The sequence below is a fragment of the Aplidium turbinatum genome, chromosome 5, assembly GCF_918807975.1.
Source record: "Aplidium turbinatum chromosome 5, kaAplTurb1.1, whole genome shotgun sequence".
NCBI lineage: Eukaryota > Metazoa > Chordata > Ascidiacea > Aplousobranchia > Polyclinidae > Aplidium > Aplidium turbinatum.
The window spans coordinates 3,030,344-3,054,470 of record NC_137476.1 but is presented as its reverse complement, the minus strand read 5'-3'; the positions used below and the strand labels follow the sequence as shown (position 1 = coordinate 3,054,470).

The 24,127-nt window shown below is 37.0% G+C and overlaps 1 protein-coding gene across 1 annotated transcript in view; it reads right to left on the bottom strand.

Annotated features, from left to right (window-relative positions):
• Window positions 1-24,127, bottom strand: part of LOC145770233 (uncharacterized) — a 33,065-nt gene that overhangs the window by 1,929 nt on the left and 7,009 nt on the right. The window contains exons 4-13 of the mRNA XM_082581829.1: window positions 22,963-23,085; window positions 21,086-21,174; window positions 20,459-20,620; window positions 19,961-20,043; window positions 19,570-19,660; window positions 13,431-13,580; window positions 12,086-12,192; window positions 11,234-11,456; window positions 10,749-10,885; window positions 9,121-9,250 (exon numbers count right to left, since the gene is read on the bottom strand). Coding sequence (XP_082437955.1) covers window positions 9,121-9,250; window positions 10,749-10,885; window positions 11,234-11,456; window positions 12,086-12,192; window positions 13,431-13,580; window positions 19,570-19,660; window positions 19,961-20,043; window positions 20,459-20,620; window positions 21,086-21,174; window positions 22,963-23,085 — 1,295 coding nt within the window. The remainder of the gene's footprint in view (window positions 1-9,120; window positions 9,251-10,748; window positions 10,886-11,233; window positions 11,457-12,085; window positions 12,193-13,430; window positions 13,581-19,569; window positions 19,661-19,960; window positions 20,044-20,458; window positions 20,621-21,085; window positions 21,175-22,962; window positions 23,086-24,127) is intronic.

The window sequence follows — 24,127 nt, the reverse complement described above, 5'->3', positions numbered from 1 at the left end:
CGCAGCGCGAAGCAGAAGCCGAAGAGAATCGGGCGCAACGCGAAGCAGAAGCTGAAGAAAGGAGAGCGCAATATGAATTGGAAAAGTTAAAACTTGAATTAGAAAGACAAAAGCTGGACATTGGTGAGCGATCTAATTCTACTAATGATAATGCTCGAGATGTTATTGTGGCGCAAGTTAGACGTCCAGATTTGCCATCATTTGTTGAAGAAAAAGATGAGTTGGATAGTTATTTGTTAAGATTTGAAAGATATGCTACAATAGCCAAATTGGAGAAGTCGACGTGGGCTACACAGCTAAGCATGTTATTATCGGGACAAGCTCTTCATGTATATTCAAGACTTTCGCAAGAAGAGGCCATGAACTACGACAGATTGAAGTTAGCTCTGTTAAAGCGATACAATTTTACCGAGCATGGATACCGTCAACGATTCTGTGAGGCAAAGCCTGAACGACACAAAAGCCCAGGTCAATTTATTGAACGTTTAAGAAACCTTTTGTTAAAATGGTTTGAACTTTCGGGGGCCGATCAATTATTGGACGGATTGGCAAACCTTATAGTTAAAGAACAATTCACAGATTCATGTTCAAAAGATCTGTCTGTTTATTTAATGGAAAGAAGTCCAAAGACTCTAGAAGAAATAGCCAGTGTGGCGGAACAGTATTTAGTTGCTCATGATGAGAAGTTGTCGACTGAAGAAACGTTGTCATGCGATGATGACGAGGAGCAAACAAATAATTTTAAGGAAGGTACGGTTCCAAGAGAAGTACGTTGTTTTAATTGTAATGGCTTAGGTCATAAGTCTGTTAACTGCCGGAGGAAGACTAACAGAAATCATCAGGAATCGAGAAAGTGGTGCAATCGTTGCAATAGGCAAGGACACGAAGCGAAGGAATGCAAGGACAAGTCGTTTTCCCTTTCCAATCAGTCTGGAAAGAATGAGAAAAACACAGAGGACGTTTATCGATGCGGTTGTGCGTTAATGATTCCTGAACCCACGCTTGGGGAGGAGAAACCGGATGAAGATGTTTGCGGAAAAATAATACCTGAAGATTACCTGCCAGTAGTGGATGGAAAAGTTGGAAACAAAAAGGTAAAAGTTTTACGTGATTCTGGTTCTACGGGTATAATGGTGAGGAGAGATTTGGTTAAAGACAGTCTGTTAACGGGAAAAACTGGAATTGTGATGTCGATAAATAACACTTCAATCCAAGGACCGTTAGCGAGGATATATATCGAAACTCCATATTGTAGTGGGACTGTGAAAGCGTTATGTTTACAAAACTCTTTAGTTGATCTTATAATCGGAAATGTTATTGAGAGAGATTCTGAAGTTACTTGTTATTCTTGTGGCAAGAATGGTCACTTTGCTCGAGATTGTTCTGCAGATAATCAGCAACAATCTCACGATCGCGGATGCTACGAGCGCGAAGAACCGAGGATAGGGAGCAGGCGACGACCATTTGGAGTTTGCTATAGATGCGGTAGACGCGGACACTTCGCCAGGGAGTGCGTTGCTGACGGCGGACATTCGGAAAATAGACGTTGCCGTGACAACCACTGCTACCGATGTGGGAAAATTGGACACATAGCCAGGAGCTGCTCTTTTGATGAAAACGCTTGCTATAACTGTCATAAAGAAGGTCATCTCGCCAAGGACTGTCCGGAGAGGAGGTGTTTCCGATGTAGGAAGATGGGTCATCTTGCTCGCCGGTGCACTGAAGTTGCTGAGGACGTTGGAAACTTTCGCAGTAAACGTGACTATTGTTTTGAGAAAGCTATCGTTGGTAGATCATGCAACGATGGACTTATGAGAATTGATTATTGAGTAATTAATTGTTTTGTGGTGTGTTTTGTATTGATTGTGTTGTTATATTGTTTGCAACAATATTCTAAGGGGGTGCGTATGTCACAATCAAGGTGCAATGCCTCGCGATGGCTTGCTTTGTATCTTCAACGAGCGTGTTGTTTTGGTTGTAGAATTCTGGTGCGATGTGTTATTATCGGTTATGACTTGAAGTAACCTCTGATTACGAAATCTGTATTATGTAAAACGTGTTTTCTGGAATCATTTTCCCTACGTAACTTTCTAGAGACTTCTGTTGTTTACATTTAAATGTTGCTTGATAGAACAATGGTTCTTTATGATGTAACCTTACGTAACCTTCTCGAAGTTACTGGACTGAACAACCAACTATAAATAGTGGTGTAGTTTGTGTAATGTTTATTATGATGATTATTATGAATTGATTATGAGAGTTGTGCTATGAGTTGTGGATTGGTAGTTGATGCAGAAATTATTGGTGATTGAGACTTGAAGTAATTGAATACAAGTAGATGAGAATTGGTGCTGATATAAATTGTGTTCGAAATTAGAGTTATTTGAGAAGCCGTTCATTACAGTTCTTCAAGAAGTCAGATTCTCATTTCACTAGTAGAATTATTCGACATTTAATTGACTGCTTTTCGGTTTGACCCATTAAACTACGTCATTGAACCTTTCCAAGTCTTTTTCCTGGTAAGAGATAGAAAGAAATCGTGACACAGTCAATGACCAAGAGCCTCATCTCTTACAATATTACTGTAACTGCAAAGAACCGCATCATAAACACTGATGTCATCCCGTTTCCTCTCCCACCCCTTTATATCATCTACATTTAGCCTGAAATGTACATTTACTGTACATGTACCCAGGGCCTCCGAGAGAAGTCAGCACAGGTCGGAAACAATACGAAAAATGGGCCCCATAATATTTTTTAGCAAATATACAACTAATTTGTATCTTGCGTTGCATGTTCGTGTTAAGCTGAAATTAGCCTACTTTCCTCAGCATGAAAAGAACTTCGTTCAATGTAAAAATCATCAATAATAATCACTGGATTACACTTGCAGCAAAACTGCCATTGAGGCAAACTATTTTGTCTAGAAAGCTTTGCAAACACACAATAGGCCTACAGGCAACGAAAATTGTTCAACCAAACATTTAATTCAGGAGTGTCCAAACTTTTTCCCACGCGAGCCAGATTTGATAATAAGTGTTCGCGAGCCAACAGCCACAATAATTTTTCGGAAAACTGTAAGTTCAATTTATATGATTTTTGTGTGTCTGCAGGCCAAAAATAACACATTGTACAACAACAGGCGCGGGCCATACAAAAACGTCTCGTGGGCCGGAGTTGGCCCGCACCCGCAGGCCGGACTTGGACATTCCTGATTTAATTCAACCCTTTCTGGACTTTTTGCAATGCAAAATTACGGATCACAGCATCAAATGATAAAATTTTGCGACGTCTGAATTGATGCACAACATGTAGCGTATAATTAGGCTTTTCAATCGATTTTGAGTCATAGGCCTACTGGAGCGCAAACATTTTTTTCAAATTTTAGTAATTGCTAAAACCACGTTCTCAAAGCGCAACCGTTGGAGGTAGCTACCGGAACACAGAAAAAATCATAACAAAACTATTTGGAAAAACCTTTCGAAAGTTGCAACGAATGATTCCTTGTGCAGAGATTGTGGGGTGGTTCGTTCTGGTTTGCAGCTGTAGTTTGCTGTGTGGCTTTCTGTCAAAAGTACCAACTCATCCAAAATGTCTTGAAAAATGTCATTGTTGTAGCGTACAAATGGTTTAAATTTGTCCACATGCCCGCAACTGCACAGCAGACAAACGATGAAATTTTCATAAAACTTCAAACAAATCGACAATAAGTTTGAGTCTGTTGATACATTTGTCAATTCCAACAATTACCGAATCCTCTGCAATGTACGGTAGAATACATTTCCTTCGCATGATTCAGCTAGTTAAGTGGAGTTATAAAAGCGTTCTGTCTTCAGAAAAAGAAAATCATTTTCTTTTAAATTTATAATTGCCAAGGCAACTTTAGCTTGCGAGTAGTAGCCTACTCTTCTCAGCTTTCTCTTACTTAGATTACATCTTCCTTTAATTTCATTAAATTCATCAGTGAATCTTGTTTAGGAACGTAATCTACATAATGCAAAGCAGTCACAAATTTAAAACTGCTAGTTGTAGGCTACTTCAGCATTGACTCAGCTTCCGATCAAGCTCTTGTTGATTCCAACTTGATGCATTTAAGAAACGTCTTTAGAGCTTCAATTTCAAAAAGGTAATGTGAAGCATTGGGTGTGACTGCACCTGTGCACCACGCCTTGATTACCCTCTCGAAGTCAATTTTCTTTGCAAGATGATAGGACAGCTTTTTTTAGATTTTTTAGAATTTTTCCTCTGACTGGGCTATAACTTTAAAGATGCCACAAGCTTACAGATAATCAATTACTCCAAAAGTGATAAGACATTTGAACAACGTTGTCTGTAGGAAACATTATGAATTCCAACTAGATTTAAGCAACAACATCCATAAACAAAAAACTCAAATAAAGAAAAAACTCACTACCTTCCAAAATCACATCATGAGAAGCATGACCAACAAAAGGCTACCATACTTAACCACACGAAAAAATTACATCCAATTGCAGCAATAATAAAATCAAAATTTTTAAAACTGTTTGGCTACACTAAAAGATCACAATTCGGAATCAGCAAAGTTTGCACACAAGGAAAAGTAGAAAGAAAAAGAAAACGTGGCAGACAACCAAAACGATGGCAAGACAACATCCAATCATGGACCGGACTCCTTGGAGACACTGGGCGAGCTGGCTCAAAATCGCTACTCTTGGAAGCAAATAACTCATGTTGATGCGCAATCTGCTGCAGGCGGAGATGATGACTGATAATGATGATGATCCATAAACAAAAAATATACAGGATTTACTTTCTTTAATCGTGCTTGGACTGATAGGCCTACCTTTAACTTTCCCAGATAACTTATGTTGGATACAACATCCTATGCCTGGCCAACCCAGATTTTGAAGTTAAGGTTCAGTTGTCAAGCAAAAATAGTCCCCGCTTAGCTAAAACAGCACTAGTTTTCAAGTTGAAACTATACAATCGAAACCGTTCAGTGATACAGAAATCATTTCAGCTTCAGATTTGAAGCTGTTTAACATCGCCTACTTTAAAACGAAAATGATTTGTTTTTGATGAGAAGCATCGAGAGTGACATTTACAATGATTGAGAAATACTTGGAACTACGCACTTCATTTAAGAATTTGTTGATTATTTAGTTGGTACATTTTTACTTAAGTACTAAAAGTGGGCCCCCCTCAAAAGTGCAAAAACAAAAAACTACTCGTTTTTCCTTTACAACGTTTTGCTTGGGGGGAAACTGGCCCGACTTCCCCCCCCTCTCTCGCAGCTATTGCATGTACCAACTTACTATAAAACTTGAACAACTATAAACAAGTAAAAAGTTTTCGGTATCTTGGGACAACAATAAGCTGGGACGCCAATGATGAATAAGAGTTCATTATACACATTGCTTAAGGAAAAGCCTCTGTCCAGCAAATAAAATCAATATTATGCAACAAGTACATAATATGTACTTGTTGCATAATTATCTTTCGCAACCAGATACAGACTATTGAAGTGTTACATTTTCCAGTTTTTAAATATAATTCAGATACCTGGACAATTACCAATTCAATTAATAAAAAAATAAATGGGTTTGAAATGTGGGCATTCCGAAAAATGCAGAGAATTTCCTGGAATGACAGAAAAAGCAACCAAACCGTTTTAAATCAAGTTAAACAAACAAAAAATCTACTAAAAAAAATCAAAGAAAATTAACTTCAATTTTTAGGACACGTGCCGCGAAAAGGGCAATTAGAATATCTCTCTCGCACGAGCAAAATTGAAGGGAAGCGTACCCAAGGAAGACAAAGATTAATCTACTTAATACAATTTGGGTAGAGAGGTAACTCTTTTAAACCATAAACAGACATAACTCAGCAACAACACTACTTTTAACATTATAAAAACAAAAAACAAAAAGCGAACGTTTTCGGCTAGTCATATAGCCCTTTTCAAGCCTATAAGAAAAAATACATTATTAAAAGAAATGCTAAAGAATCATATAGCATCACAGCAAAAATATGGTCAAATCTAAACATTTGAGAAACTGCCTCGCTCACACAAAATGATAACTAAGAATTACACAGCACACGGGTCAAGTATTTCAGAGGTAAAAATAATTGATTGTTCAGACAAGGACTCAGGCATATTACGCAAGAAAGACAGAAGCACAAGAGGTAGTGGCACAAAACAAGACGTGATAATTCAATCAAAAAACTGTTAAAAGGTATTAAGCTCCGCAAGTAAATAATTGCCTGTTGAGCCCTGGGTCAACAGAACAATGGAGAACCGAGACAGAAAAATTGCAGAACCGAGACAAGTTTTTGAAATAAAAGATAAACTAAACAGCAAACAGATTTGTTTTGCGTGACTGCAGTGGTTTTCTAACTTTTCGTCATAGATAGAAGAATATTATAAGGATGGATCATAGCAAGAATAGGCTGCCAATTGGGCTGTTATGCTAAGAAAAAAAATGTTGCCCGAAATTGGAATAACTTTATCTCTAGTTTGTGTGCATTTGCGTGGCCAGGGAGGGCCAAAGGGGCCATGCTCCCCCCTTCCCACAAATTTTCAAATTTGAATTCCGAAGTTGGGACCTTTGTTAAAAATATAATAAAATTTGTAGAAATTTATATTGTTTTCCAAGACATCTGGCTATTAACAACCCCAGGACTTATTTTAAACACACAAAAAGACACCAACATATTTTTCAAATCGTAAATCGAGCTAAGTTTACGCGATTTACACTTCTTTTGACTAATCTGTGGAAGCAGTTTCAGAATCGCTTATCCTGTTGGGATTTTGTCTAGGTTTTGCGTAGCTGAGTTTTTAGTGTTTTCTAATTTTAACCGCAGTTTTTGCCCGTTCGTGCGTAAGAGCTACCTTTAATAAGCTAATAGCAGTGTCACAATCAAGGTGCAATGCCTCGAGATGGCTTGCTTGGTATCTTCAACAAGCGTGTTGTTTTCATTATGGATTTTTGTGATTTGAATACTACTGCCAAGGGTACTATTGGACTCATTGATTCCGGGACCCGAATATCCTTTCAACAGTACTATGGATCAGCCTGAGTGTCATAGCAACATCTCTCAATTGCTGCAGCCAGTGCAATGTTCATATCAGGGTTTATGAGATCCACGTCCTCAGAAGGTCGAAATAGTTTCATAGTAAGACCACGATGCCACACAGTGTCATAGGCTGCTTTAAGATCCACTAGGACAACACCCACCTTCTCACCGGCTTCAAAACCACTTTCGATGTCATCAGTAAGCTTGACAACCTGGTCAGTTGTGCATCGGCCGCGTCGGAATCCAGCTGGTGCTTCTGGCAGTTCTGGGTCAACAATTGGTTCGAGTCTGCTCAGTAAGAGACGCTCAAGCAACTTGTATGGCACACAGAGCAAGGAAATGGGCCTGTAACTTTTAGGGTTATGGGCCTGTAACTCCAATGCACTACATCGCAACAGTATGGCTATGCGGATGATTTAGCTCTTCTATATGCTCACAGGAACTGGCATGAGGTGGAAAGAAAACTTGAAACTGAACTGAAACTGGTGGCTGACTATCTGGACAAGTGGAGGCTCAAACTGAATGCGTCAAAAACAACAATCTCTGCTTTCCATCTAAATAACCGGGAATTTCAGCGTCAACTGTCTGTCTCGCTAAAAGGAAATCCTTTATTATATACTGCAAACCCAACTTACCTTGGAGTAAAACTTGACCGGCAGTTGACCTACAGACCACACATCGAGTCACTCCGTGCCAAGGTTACCTCGCGAAATAACCTCTTGAGAAGCCTAGCAGGAACAGGATGGGGAGCAAGGGCATCAACCTTGCCTACAAGTGCACTAGCCTTGGTCTACAGCTCAGCCGAATATGCCTCAGCTGTGTGGAATCGCAGCAGACACACAAAAAAGATGGATGTATGCATTAACGACACCTTGCGCATCATCACTGGCTGTCTCCGCCCCACACCTACTGCTCATCTGCCAACTTTGGCTGGCATTGCTCCTGCTCATGTCCGTAGGGAAGAAGCCTCTCACAAACTGGCTTTGCATGCGAGACTCGATCCTCAACACCATTTCCACAGTCACTCCCAAACAAATGGACCAGTCAGACCTCAACGCCTATCATCAAGGCGCTCATTCAATCGATATGCTACACAACTTGTGGATAAGAACTTTAGATGCATGGAAACATGGGCCCAGGAATGGAACGAGCTGCCACATATCCTTCCCCAGTTTTTAGTTATACCAGCACTATCCATCCCTCCTGGAGCAGACCTCTCAAGAAAGGCATGGGTCACATTAAACAGAATCAGATGTGACGTTGGCTAAACTGGAGCTAATCTGTTTAGGTGGGGGTTGCATAATTCGCCGATATGTGTCTGTGGAGCGGTAGAATAACAATGCAACACATACTCCACGAATGTTCCATCTTACGGCCCCCAAGTGGAATCACTGGTATTCGACAACTGGACCCAACTACCGTATCTTGGCTGCACGAGGAGGCATTGCCAATCTAAGCTACTACAAGTCAAACGAGAGAGAGAGTGAAGGTCGAAACATTGGACAATGATTCATGATGTGCTGTGCTATTTGAGGTTTGCCTCAATCACTGGCTGGTGAGTCACACAAACCCAAGTAAACATATTGTGCTTGAAGCGACCAATACCAGTCGGAGGCGATTCAAAATCACCTATTCTTTTCTTGGCAAGTCTGAGCCAGGTGGTACCGTAGTGTCTGGTGTGACTTGAAACTGCTTGGGCTGTGAGATGGTTTTCCAGCAGTCTCTCCATGACTTCATAAGGTCGAAGTGATCTTCATGAAGTACCACAATGTGTCGAGAAAAAGTGCGCCTGGAAAATAGGCGTTGACGTATGAGCTGTTGCGCGTCAAGGACTACACTGTGGAGAAGATGGCGATCATTAACCTCTGCCTTTAATGCGAGCCTTATGGTGCATTTCTCTCTGAGTAGTTCTGGTAGGGCGATGCCTGAGAGCATTGGTAATAGGCCTAAGCCTGTGAGAGTTGGACGCAGGTATCCAGTGATTATGCGTGTGGTGTCGTTAAGGGCGTTAAGGGCTTTTATATAATATTTAAAAAGTGCTTAACTAAGGATTAATCTTACCTCGTTGACAACTTTTCGACCACAAGTCACTTTATATGTTGTTATGACATAGAGAATAAGGTTGAAACCCAACAAGATGGCGCATGGTAAAACAACTAAGTATTCAATCAAATCCAAAGATATCCAACACCTTAAAAATATTTATTATAATTGTATTATCAGTGGTATTGTGAGTATACTATAATATTTCAACAAATCAAACATTTCAACAACAAATCTATATTTTGTATCTGAAACGGTATGATCTGTCAACAGCGCAAATTCACCACAAAAATAATATTTTATATTTCCTGATGTTTGTTAGAGGTTTGTATTTGAATCTTTAATATCGTTGATTTTTCCTTCTGCTGGCAAGCTTGCCTTGAAATGTTATAAAGTTGTAAGCTGTAAGTTTAAACATTATAGACATTTGATGTTTGTTTTGCGTGAAATTCGAGCTTGGTAATAAGTAATAATTACTTAATAGTTTAAGTAATAGTTGGTTAGCGCTTGACTTCTGAAACGAAGAAGCTTCAAGATCAAACGGCGCTGGTTTGAGTCTCCGATTGTGCGCTTGAGCAACGCATTTCAGGACTGCTCTCCATTCATCGGCATCTATTGTATGAAATAATTCCCCAGCAACAACACTTCAACAATCGGAAACTTCACTCTGTCAACCTCAGTGACAGGCCTGCGTCAGTGATTCAAAGCCTCTGCAAGTATGTGAAACTGCCAGGATTGAGCTCTGCAAGGAGCTTTCCCGTCCGAGAATAAAGATTCAATCAAAAAATCTCAGGATACCAAGTCTGCTTCGTGCAATTGCTACTGTGTTTTCTACTCATCCGATATACTGCACTATATGTTGCATTTAAAGGTTCTATCTTAAATTCAACATTTTTCTTGCATTGTATATTTGTTATTAATCATAGCAATTGCAGTTTATCAGAGTTAATATGATTTCTTGTCAAATTGTTTTACTTTGACTGGTATGAAAAGATACAAAATTATTTTGACGTTGCTGATATATTTCCCACCGATACTTTATAGTTCATTGTTAAAAATTTGCAGTATTTCATACTTTTCTAACATTATTGCTTACCATACCAGTAGGTCACCGTCATTTGGCCAATGCCTGCGTCATCATAATTGTAGACAAGTCCCTCTACACTATGGGTGGTTCGGAAAGAAAAACGTCTTAATTACTGTAAATGGCCCACATCTGCACTTAATTGCACACACAAACAGAACTTTCTGCCAAGCCTCAAAGCAGCATTTCTAATTTATTTTTTTCTTGTTTTTGCGCAACTCTAATAGCTCAAGATTGATACCATTACCTCTTGCAGGTTTACAATTTTCCATATGAAATGGATTTGTTCCCTGTGTCATCATTAGTGCGTCCGCTCCGGGAGTCGTCCACACACTCAAACACTCAGCAGGCACACCATACTTACATGGAAAATATCTACCAGGGAAGCGAGGGACTTATTCTGACCGTCTGAACTTTCTGTTAAAACCTCAAAGCAACGCTTTTAAACATTGCTTTTTTTACATAAGAAAATGTATTAGATGTCACAGAGATAGGTTATTTGGTTTGTCTGATTCTGTTAATGCCCATTCTAGAATTTTAGATATAAGAGTGAGATACGTACTGGTCGCCTTCTACAACGTAATTATCAACATCCACTCCAACCACTATGGAAACAAACACAGCTGGCATTAACCAACCCCACAGGCTTGAGATGGTTACCACCATTCGATCAGTCACGTTAGCTTTAGTGTATATCACCTGGAAATAGTGTCAACAAACATTCAGTTATTTGTGACTAGTTGACATGTTAAATAGTTTCAAAATATGTTGTTTTGTTAAAAGTTAGTTCACAGTCATAAAACGAAATCATGAAACTGACAACTGAAACATTAGGAAAATCGTAGTTTTATTTCACTGGCATAATTTTATTAGCCAAATTTCTCCTTAAGTAATGGTGTTTCACTTACACTTTTTATTGGACATTGTTACCGACGCAGCCTACTGCTATTCTGCAAGAATTGCCACGATTGTTTACTATGACCCATTTCTGAAGTAAAACCTTAATGTTTGCTAATAGATCCATTTTTTAAATACAAACAAACTTACATGAACCATTGTCATGTAAATAATGAAAGCTTCATTTGTCATCCAGGCCATTGCACTGCGAAAAAAGAAATGCAGCAGCACAGCCACTGCAATGCAGCCTTTGTTAGAGGATGTGACATATCCCTGCTGACTAAAAATAAGAAGAAGATTGAGGCAAAGCAACGCCAAGCATAGATTGGCCAGCAAGAATGAGGATCGGAATTTTGTTCCAGTTGATGATGACCTAAACAATTAGGTCATCAGGAGCATTCTTAATACGATTGATTTAACAATAATACACAGAAAATAAAAACTGCAGTAGCCTGCATTATGTAATATGAAATTAACGAATAAACAAACCAAAAGATGGAAATGCATATATTTGCAAAACTTAAATAACGGATAGTAAAAACAAATTAGAGAACGACATAAGTTTCTTCAATAATAATAATAATGCTTGTTTTTATACAACGCTCCTCAGCTGAATGTGCAGCTTAATGATGGATAATTAATTACCATAATAGACACCTAAGACTCCTTTACAGCTCGTTTCACTTTTAAGTAGAATGACAAGGCGATTCTCATGCTATAATTTATATTCGGTTTTGACTTATTTGATGGCAGCCAACTTGATGGTGAAACAGGTTGTGGAAGGGTGAGCGCTTCAATAGAGATTCTCTCTTTTATATCATTATGTGATGCAAATATATTCACTGTAACTTTAAATAATACTTTACAATATTATATAATATTTTCATGAACAAGTTTTCAATAAAATGAAATTTCACTGCAGGTTATCGGAGCTAAATCAGCCTATATTAAGATACCAATGACATGATAAGTTAATTGTCGGCCTCTCAGACGATTTCGTACCTTACGAACGCGAATATAATTAAAGTAAAGACCAAGCAAGCACTTGATATCGAAGAACCAATCACAGTTATCCAATTCAGTGGAGCAATATTAGTGTCACAAGGAGTCTGAGGAATAAATACGTCATTTATTCTAACTTATAAGTCAGCCTACATTATTTTAACTCATTTGAAACAACATGGAAAGACCATAAACAAAGTTTATAAAAACTCACTCCGTCAATTTTCAAAAAACATGGCTACAAAAAAAACGTGGATTTGACTTTGGAAAAAAGATAAGCACTAATCGTTTAAATCAGTTAGGTCTATTCATGATTGACTGCTCTTTTACTTCAACATCTTTAAAATGCTCACCAATCTCTGAATTTTATAATATGACTGAAGAGCGATTCACTCAAGAAATAAATACTAGTGTTTCAGAAATGGAGTGTCACCACTTCTGATGCATGTAATTGCATGTTTTTGTCAACAATGATGACATATATACATATACACACACAGTTTCAAACATTATTAAATTGAGAAAATAGCAAAGTTATGGTAAATTTTTGTCAGCCGTGTATGGCTTGTGATGGCATATTGGGGTATGTTAGAGGGTGAGATCTTCCTGGCGTCAGCACTACCTGACTACTCACTATATGACAGCGAGCATTGTGTTTCGCTATCCATAGCGGTGTAGCCTTCACAATAGCCATTAAGACTTTTCCCAAAATCATGTGTTTCTTGGCAATCGAGTGTAGCAAGAATCGTGTCTATCTCTGACTTCTTGCTACACTCGACTGCCGAGAATCACATGTCGGAGAAAGTTAGAAGTAGAACAATAGTAATGTGCTGTTGCACGTAGCACAGGAAATAATTGTTTACTGTAGACTGAATTGTTCTTGTTTTTATAAGATTTACATACTGCATTTCTGTTAGCCAGCCTGACACTTTTCTATCTTGGTGAAACCAGTTCCCTTACTATCCGAAACGGTTTGCATTTTTGTAGTTTTAACTGAGTTGATCACATATGAGTGGCTACAGAGTAAAATTCAATTTAATTGTGTGCTGGTTGCTTTTTTACAGGGAGCAGCTAATTACTTTATGGTTAGTAGGGCACATATATCCTACTCGACTGTGACAAAAAGTCAAATGGGACACATACAGTATGTCCTACTATATGGTGACAGAAAAGTATAATGGAACATACATGTCCATCACATTATCACAGAGTAATTACAAAAAACTTTTACAGACAGCTAGCTTTAGTGTACCAGTCATGCATTTCACAATTTTTATGCTACTGCCGCGCACATGTTTGAAAAAAATTCCTTCTTGAAAAGGTTAAAAACCCAATCTAAACTTACAAATAGTGTTGCAAAGTTTGTGAGATGGTTAAAAATACAATACACTCCTAAATCTGAAGAGATTGTTTTGCCTCCTTCATTTGTCCACATCTGAGTTGCTTCATCCCAAAACACACATTCTGTATTGGCAGCTTCTAGTTCAGCGTCATCCTAAAAGTATTTACATGGGTTTAATTTAAAAATGCTGTATATCCTTCTGTGAAACGGTTGTTTTACATCACATTAGCTGTCAAAATTTGTAGAGGATTATGTAGATTTTAATAAAATTAAGACGTTTTGTCTTGTGCATTTGAACAACAATTTAAATAAAGATTTGAATAGGAAACACCTGAACGTATCACAATATAGTTTTTCGCTGCACCATCTATGGAATAAATTACCTTTTACAAATGTAATCAACTGAATTTATGCAATTGTACTCTAGGTTGTGAAAACGAAAAAATATTTTTTTCATTGTGGGTAGCTATCTTTACTCTACGACTGACAATAAATCAATTATATTTAAATCGCTATTTACTTTTTTGTTAAATGAGAAATAGAGCTCTATTGGATATTGAAGATTTTTCACGTCATTATTTCCAACAACTGTTGCTGCCAGAATAATTTCTGAATTGACAATTCTTCTTTCCGATTGTTGGATGCTCGAATTGAAAAGAGAATCATCAAGAAACGCATAAAAACTAATCCGACTTTCTGTTGAAAACATAAAAGATAATGTGCATGTGTGGTTGCTACAGTATTCGCTTACCAGTTTGTTTGAAATGTGCTAACGTCAAACTAGACTTTAAATTTCAACTGGAAAATTTATTATTTTGCAAAACTCAAAAAATTATAATCCACACGCGACTTATATTGAAAACGCCAAATTTTGTTTGATATTTTGAAGCAATTTTGAAGGATACAAAGTCGAAATAAACCAAACATTCAATAAACAACTTCTGCCAAAAATTAATTTGTAAAATTAGCCTTTTACTTAAAGTGCCTCTGACAGGCAAATAAATTCGCTAAATTCACCTAAGATACCAAATAGATGACACTAACAAACTTCCCTGACCATTAAATCGTAAAAAATACCAACAGGCTACTAAGTTACACGCTTGCAAACTTTCGTTGAATTTCCGCGAATCTGGCACTCATTCCATTGCGAAAATGAAAACGGCAACACCGCTGTGACGTCACCATAAGTGAAAAAGGATACATTCTTTCTCTGTGGTGACTTGGTAATGTATATAGTACGTCTACTGCAAAACGTGATTGTGTGGGGCTCTGTTGGTCTACAGTATGTGCAAAATAAGAATTACCGAAATGAAAAAGTGAACTTATTATCGCTATCAGGTTGAGATGCGGAAGAATCATTTTGAAGATCATAAAATTAGTCTTGCAATTCATCTGGAATATCAGCAACATCCAAAACAGTAGAGTACGGATTTCGTACAAATGCGTCATCTCTTTCTTTGAGCTCAGAGAAATATCGTTCTACTTGAACAAACGATGATATATTATCCTACAACCGAGCTACGCTGCGTTCTCTTTCGTAACAGTGCAACGAATTAGTCATTTGCTACGACATTACTGTATACTAAAGTGATTGCTACAAAGATTTTTCATTTATACGAAATTTTGCAATTTCCAAAATCTTTTATTGATGTCTTTGCGACCCCATAAAATGACCTTTGAGACCCCTTTGGGGTCGCGACCCCCAAGTTGAGAAACGCTGCTCTAGGTGGTGCGTTTGACACAAGTGCGAGTCTACTGCATGCCCCAGCCCAATGAATGTGTATGTTTCAATGAAGTGCCACAGACGAAAGGACTTTTGAAGAAAGACGCACCTAGTTGAGTTACAAATTTGACCGATTTTGAGGCACACTTACATCCTGCAGTTCTGAGGACTTTTTTTACGAGGAGCAGGAAGAACTGAAGAAAAAACAATAAACCGAAAGGAGAAAACGGAGACCTATCAAACGAGTAAGGATGATACATTAGGCTAAAAATATCCTAAACGCTAAAGAATGCACACTAAAAGAAGTGATTTTATTTCCTTGCAGGCAGTATTCGTTAGTTGCCTACAGGCATGTATTGGAGTGGATACTACAAGGTGATGCTCTCGGAAGCAACAATCGGTGTGCTGCCGTCATGCATTGTTTGGCGAATCCGAAACAATTTTCCAAGTCCAGATGGCTGTTACACCGGATTTCAATGGCCAACTGAAGGCACATTATGAAAGAGAGAGAACTTTTATCTATTTATGAATAATGAATATGAATGATGATTCGTACAATTTCTTCATTTTTCCCTTCAAGTATATTTTAGGTTTTGTAAGAACGTATCCAGTACAGTTTTAATAAACTGCAAAAACAATAAATCTTTGAAAAAATCAACCCCTTGTACCAACTCCGACCAAACTGTGATCCATCAATTACATCTAGAAAGCATTTGTTTCATCTGTCGCTAAAGACGCCCACTTAGGATGACGTAACACCACCAAAGTCGTCCCAGAGCAGTGAAAGATGGAGTTTCGCCCGTAGTGGCGCTGCGGAGCAGTCGTTTGATATAAGTTACGCCCTAACCAGTCGAGCTACGAGGTTACGATTGAAAAGTTCGCTAAGCATAATTCTGCGCTAGAAAATGCTTAAAAAGGTACTATACTTGGATCCAACCTGTCAGGGCACTTTAATAAAAAACACATCTTGTTCTCAATTTAACTACAAACGATCAAATGCTAAGCACCGAAAAGTTTTATAAAATGTCCTTTTTTTGGTTTAAATTGGTTTTGAATTTAAAGGATACAAGCATAAAGCACAATTTTAATACGATTTAGAATAAAAATAGATGTCAATACTGCAACTTGCAAAAGTGTGAGGGAGCTAGCCTATATTGCTATAACTATCGTAGTAGTGAAGAAACTTAGTGCTCAGGGATATGTTTTGTCAGGGCAGACTCAATACCTGGACTTTTGTTGATAGCCTCATCTGGTACATATACAGACGATGTAAACTTTCCTTTTGTGGGCTTCATTTTCAAAATATTTAGTTGATCTTCTCGAAAGCCAAGATCACTTGGTATTGGCAGAGCATTGAATACGTAGCTTATTCCCGGTTGCTGTATATCTGCAACATTAAAAACAACAGGTGTATGTAAGCTGTACCGACTAATTACTGAAGAAAACCTGCCACAAGAAACAAAAAATTGAAAAAGACGAGACGTACAGAATTTCCTTTATATTTGTTTAACTAAAATAATAGATTCATGCGTAATTATAGACATAGCGATGTGGTAAGTAGTAGGCTACACTGCTGTTTGCTTGATGATAGTCTACACATTTAGGCTGGGACTAGCTTCATCAGTGTTTTGTTGTCTATTGTTTGCGATAATCTACTGGTGTGCGCTTCTAATGCCTCTTTCTTACAGGGAAGATCAGGGACCAGTGCGACAAAATAGATTTTTCTCAAAAGGTCAAATAATTTATAAACAATGTGCATCAAACCACATTTTTCCTAAAGTTTCACCTTTTGCTCACATGTTCAACACATTTCAACAGAAAATTTGATGTTTTGTTGTTTATTTTCAAGTTTTAATTGTCGCAATAAAGTGTCCTACTGGTGCCTAACCTAATGGAGCAGTGGGACACTTCAAAAATGCATTTAGTGCAACAAGGAACTAGTTGCAAATAAACAACAGAGATTTTCCATTGCTTTCATGCATGCATTTTTGTATTTCAAGGCATTGTTGCGACACGTTACATCAAATAAACGTTGAAATAAATTATTTTAACGAATTGACTCAACAAATCTCTCAAAATCACAAAACAAACACTACTGAAAACAAAATGGAATACACAATGGGTTTGTTTAAAATTAAATTTCCAATGACTTGAAAAAATAAGAATTTGTTAACACCATCGTATTGTGTTATATATGTCGTAGTACATGTATATGTTTATACTGTCCCGCAAGTCCTTGAACAAAATGTCCTGAATCCCATTCGACATATTTTTGCCTGAATACTGAAAAGTTTGGATGTTCATCAGGACAATTATCGTTTCTAGCACTAGTTGCAACGTTCATCTGATGAAACTTAAAGTAAAAGCAACAATAAATAGGATGGTTTATTGCTTCACAGACGTTTCGCTCATTATGACAATGCGCATCCTCATAGCGAATAACATACAAAATAAAAATAAAACACACAATATTTTAAAGATTGGTCAATGATGTGTGAGAGGTTACTTTCCACGTTTCACGCCTCATTGACCAATCTTTAAAATATTGTGTGTTTTATTTCTTCTTGCTTTCAATCGCACTGCAGTATATAACCTGTGAAATTTTATTTTGTATGTTATTCGCTCTGAGGATGCGCATTGTCATTGTGCACGAAACGTCAGTGAAGCAATGAACCATCCTGTTTATTGTCACTTTTACTTTCGATTTCATCAAATGAACGTTGCGACTAGTGCTAGAAACTATACTTTTGCTTCTCGGAAAAAAACTTGAAAAAAATTAACTTTGTAGTTTTTGGTAAATAATAGAGCAAGTTACAAAGATTGACTTAATCTAAAAACTATTCAAGAAATGAAGTATCTTTTGACAGGTGTCAGTTTTTCGTGTGTTTCTTTGCATCTAAAAACTATTTGATACAAAGTTACTGTTAAATCAAAAACAACAAAGGAAATCCGACCACTCATGTTTACTTCACAAAGTGAAAAAAACTGTTTATGATGTCATGCTTGAACTAAAAAAATTTTGTCATCAAATTAGGTCAAACGATGTGGCGCCCGAGTGCTCTGACGTGTCCTGGTCATTCCTTGCCAGCCCCAATCTTGTTCTGCCCAGGAATGTCGCCGTCAGCACGGACGGCAGCATATGAGCGCGCGCACTAACCGACGCGTCCGCTACAAACGACATTGACCAATATCTTTGTCTCACAGGCAAAAATTTCAGTTATTTACGTTCACCATGGTTCAAGAAATCGGTAGTGTCCTATTGGTAAAGCGTCCCACTGGTCGCCGATCTCTCCTACAAAAGACTTGTATTGTTGAAATGGGTTTATAAATTTATCTTGAGCAAGATTGCTTTATCTAATAAGTAGATTACCTAATTGGTTGTAAATAATTTAGCTGCAAGCATAAATCAATATTGAAAACCACTTAGATATCATGGCCAACTCTTGGTTTTGAAAATGACGTCGCTTTAACCTTAAAGTGCGGATGATCACAATTGTTGTTCCACACCGCAGCTTTTTATGGCGCATTTAATTTTGCTTCATGCTATTGGCCTTTCTCTGAACGGCGCTATGAAGAAATTGAGGAACATTTTAATGACAATTGCGGTCTAACAAAAACAATCCAGCGATAATGCGATTACATCTGAAAACAGTAATCCAATGTTGATTTCTCCGGAATAGTCGAATACTATACACAGTAAAAATGCGAGGAAAAATGCTGGATTATCCAAATTAAATTCCCACAGTAACTCAAGTTGCGAAATATTAATTACGCCCTTAATGGGTTAACTTATATCCTACCATTTTATTTTTGATATTAGGTAAGGTTAAAGTGGTCCCATAGTTAATTCCAAGTGTCGATGATGAGAATATGAGTCTCTGATTGCACAAGTTTTCGGCACTACAAAGGGTATGGTGACCAGTTCCTTTCTCTCGGCCACCCAATTTATTACACTCTAGGAGAGGTGAGCCGTGTTTTCAACAACTAACTGAAGCCGGAAGTCCATCTAGGTTTGTATTATTTTGATATTACCTTGTGAAATAAAAAAATGTTTTTTATTTGAGCTGCAATAATAACCTACACGTCAGCACAGCAATGAACTGGAAATGGTTGCACAACTTTGAGGAGGCTATAACGTGAGACAATAATTGAATGGATGAAACAGTCTCTATCTGGCATAGACGAAAGTCTTCATAGCATAGAACTAAAATTAATTAGCTATTTAGAATTTTTAAACTCGTAAGCTCGATTACAAAATCCATTTAACATTTTATTCATCTGTAACTTTCACAGTTCTTTTGGGCTCTTTGTTCGTATGTTTAAAATACTAACGCCGCATTTCATGAATAGTTTCCCAGTCAGAATAATTTTAGAAGTAGTTTATTTTATTTTTTTACTTTTTGAATTTATTTGCGTAACTGCAAATCCAAGTGTCGCTGCAACTTCTTCATAATTTTCTTCATCCTCTAAGTTCACGTTTTCACCGACGGCATCAAGTATGTCCAATATTCTAAACAATGTATTGCTTGGTTACCTTCAAATAATCCACACCACAAGTGTACAGTGTACACCATTTCTTGACCTGCTTTAAGTTTTATTGAAACTAAGGATGTTTCTCTATTAGCCTACTTGACAATATTATGGATGATGCTGCTTTATATTTTTCATGTTAATAAATTACTACTAAAAATATTCTACTGAAAGCAAACAGAAGCTGAGAAACAGTTTTCAATCACAACAAAATACAGATGTTTTTGTCAAACTAGATCACAGCAAGTTAAACCAAGATGTCAAACGATTTTCAACTCACTTGCTCGTTTCATCGCTTTTCTGCAATTCTTCTTCTGATACATTCAGCAAGTTTCCAACCGTTTGCACAACAGAAGATGCTGTCTAACAATAAGTAAATACCCAAAATAAATTTGGTATTACCACAAAATTACAAAATATAAACATAAAATAAGACTTTACAAAAAAAGTGTAAGTAAATGATTAAAATAAGTTTGTATTTCAAAAAAGTTTTGTAACGCATAGCAATACAACGTAAGGCTGTACTTGCAATCTGATCTATAACTGGTTATATGCATTTACTTCTTTTTTTAATTTCTAGTATGTTCATAATACTTTTCATGCTGTTTCCTGAGATTACATCCAAACCTTCCTTAAAAACAATGATACTTCTTGCACCAAGTTTGTACCATCTAATTTATCTGTGGTTGTAACAAGTTGCCTCTTGTTTTGAGCGCTATGTATATTCAAAATACTTCTAATACAATTTCAACCTTTCATGAAAACAAAAGTAGCCCACCTCTTGCTCCAAATTCGACGTATTAACGACAGTTTCCAGAGCAGACACAGTAGAAGACACGTTTTCAGCATTTAAGGTTTCTGGTTGAGATGTAAGAACTTGTAAATCATTTGCAACATCTAGACGATCTTCAGGAGTTGTAATGGTGATATTCTCAAGATCCTGTGATTCCAAAAAAATATGTATTGCGACGTACCACAGCCTACGTAATGGTCTAACAAAAATTGAAAATGAAAAAATTGAATTTATGATGTGAAACGAACAAATAGTTAAATATTTTGAAAATAAATATAATAATAATTGGAATTCCATAGGCTACTATAAAGTAATTAAAATGTAAATTCGTCTTTAGTTAATGAAACAAACGTTCAAAAAGCCTCATATAATTTGTGATAATATCTGCAATGTTGCTTTGGAAAAATAAAAACGAAAAATGAGGTTTAAGCTCCAAAAGAATGGCACTACCGCCAACCTTGCCAAAGCGTGCTAACTGCAAGCAGTGAACTTTGCGCAACGCATAGCAAGGTGCCTTCAGTGAAGTGCTCAATCGGCACAAGCCAAGAGCGATTTATATAATGATTGATGAAATATTGTTGACATGACTATCTCATCAACGTTTGGTAATACCTGCAAAGTTACCATGCAAGATGACAACCAAGCAATTTCACCCCATGTTCCATTGAGAAGGCAGTTCCTTGACCCATAGGGTGTTCCACCTGGAAGCAAATAAAAGCACGTTTACCAATGTGTTTTATAGCTTTGCCTTGGTTATTTTAAAACTTTAACAAGATGTTCTATCATGAAATAAAACCCTTTTATCATGCTGCCATTAACCAGTGAGTACGCGCGTACAAAAAAGATTGACGCCGTCAGCGTAAGCGCAAACGTTCGAACAACCATACGCCGTATGCGTCAACGTAACTTGTAAAAAAAGTTAGCGGCGTCAGCGTCAGCGCATGCACTAGCGTAAACTCATTTTGTTTGCTAGGTGCCAAACATTCAGACGGTATAAAACACTCGAAACAAACAAGTTTTATTTTGAATTTCCACGAAGAAGCAAAAGCATCTGAAAGTGTTCATCTGACATTTTGCTGCGTTTTGGTTTCAATACGTCTTTGCCCATTGAAAACATTCTTTCAACAGCAGCGCTGGAAGGTATTGGCGTGTTGTAGCGAAAAAAAAAACATTACAAAGTATCCGTTGACGCTATGCGCTAAAAAGCCACGAAAACTTTACAGCATAGCCTCAAGCGACAACTATCCAAAAAAATTTGGCCGCAAGCGTTAGCGTAAACAAAAAGTCTACGCCGCAAGTTTGCGGCGTAAACGTACATCTCTGCCGTTAAAAAATATTCAAATTGGCATAATTATGGGGATCTGATGCACTCTAATGTGTGTATCAAGCAAGATGCATGTATCATCAAGAGGACCCGGAAAATACGTCACGCAACGTTTAGTAACGTGGAATTTATATATTTTTAAGGTCTGCGGCATGCAACCCAAAGTGTTTTTAGTTCTAATGTACAATAGATATTAGTGTCTCCAATTTGTTTTTTTTATCTAAAACTATTTCTAAAGCTGGAACGTTCAGCATTTAGCATTCTTAATATTTAAGTTTCGATAAGTTACAGAATATGTTGGTTTCAATATGTAAGTTTCGTAAATGTTTTAAGAAGTTTCAATATGTAGTCAAAATGTAATGAAGTAGTTTCAAAAGTTTTCAAGATAATCGGTATGTTCCAGTATGCAACCAATGCGTTGCAATGCGTTGTCAGTACGTTTCAATATGTAAACTATCGATATGTACCTACGAGAGAGTTTGTTTTGGACATTAGTTTCAAGTTTGATTTCAATCAGTTCTACGTTTTATTGACGGTTTAATTTTGCGCGTCAGACCGGTCTTCTCCCTTTTATTTTGGCGGTGTCAAGTTATTTTGTTACTGCAACAAACTCCTATACGCAAAAGTATAGACATTGTCTTCAGGTCATCCCCACTACTATCATGCTTGGGATGTTGCTGCACTAACTGCAGCTGTGTGTGGGCGAATTTCTATCAAAAGTGTCGCTACACGTACCACAGATGTTCTGGATATACTGTGTTCTGGTGTTTTTTTAGTTTCGTATACATAACAAATACAGCGTTATACTTTATTGCATCATAAGTACCATAAAGGCGTATAATATTTTAAGTAATGCAACTTCTTAATTTTTGTTTAACGTTATTTTTCTAAATTTTCACTAGATAAAACCAGTTCCAATTTCTTAATCAATTTTTATTAATGTCTAAGTAGACCAATCATAACTTTGTTACTGACAACGCTATAAAATTTGTTTGCTTTTCTGTCCTGTTCTTGATAAGCAATTTTTTAACGTTGTTTTTATGCGCAGCTGTTGCATGGTTTGATATACTGTCCTACATATTTTGTGCCGACCCCAGTCCATGCTTGAGTGTAATAAGTTACGTCAGGAACTAATAACTATGAGGTCGATCTCAAATATACTTACCGCTAAGTGTGTCATTACCACAAGTCGTTTCAGAATTTGCAGAATATCCTGCTTGAGTTGTTGGAAAGACGACCAGGATAGAGGTGTCCGAAGGAAACGCCACAATGGCTTCATTACACTCAACTACAGAAACACCACAAAGTTTTAAATTTTTGTTCACTGCATGGGGAGCGTCACTAGTAGCCTACAGCCTACTTGTAGCTTCAATTAAAAAAAGGAACTTTGACTTTGAATGTGATTTTTTGCCAATACATGAAGACCTTGCCCTCGCTAACGCAAACAACAAGTGTGCCTTTGAAAAAAGAACAGCTTCACTTGTAATGAAGGATTTATTGTTTTTAAAACTTGGCAGTCCTCTGTCTCACATAAACAAAACATCTGAGCTTTAACATAACGCCTGGTTCTAATTCTCTGTCTTATTTTAACTTTTGTTTCATTTGTTTTATGAAGTTTGGCGTGATGCCTGGTCATGCACGAACTGCGACCATATTTTATTATTATAACTGGACTTATTCACAACTGCCGATAAACTCCAAAAACGCTATCAACATCTGGTTCTTAAATACATTACGCGGAATAATGTTATCATTCAATGTGTAAAGAACTCAGTAGTTTATGCTGTTGATAAAAGTTGAAGAAATCGAGGCAATGAAAACTATCGAGAAATATTTCATATCATTGCAAGATTTGAATGTAGTGTTTTCCAAAGTCTTTTTTATGTTTTTCAAATTCTTTAAAAACAATCTGTGCAACAATGATTGCCACAAAGAAAATTTGCAAAAACGATTTAAATTAATAAACACAAGAATAATTGTTACTGATTTATTTGCTGTCATATTAAAAGCAAATATTGTAAAAAATAAAATTTCATTACCCAAAATGCTTCGCACAACTGCCGGGATTTTGTAACTCATGCCTTAAAAACATTGCATTAGTAACTTGATGATAGATTTATGCAATAATTTTATTTAGAAACAAAAGTTTTCAGTTTTGCAAATTATTATGAAATATTTTGTCTGTTGGTGAAGTTTTTTTTTTAAATAAGAAACGTTTTATGTTGAAAAACTGTTGGGAAAGCTTTTGATTAGTTTTTATGTTCTGGGCAGAACCAACTCAAATTTTATTTGAATTGAATTTGAATTTTATTTGAATTTGTCAGGTTCAA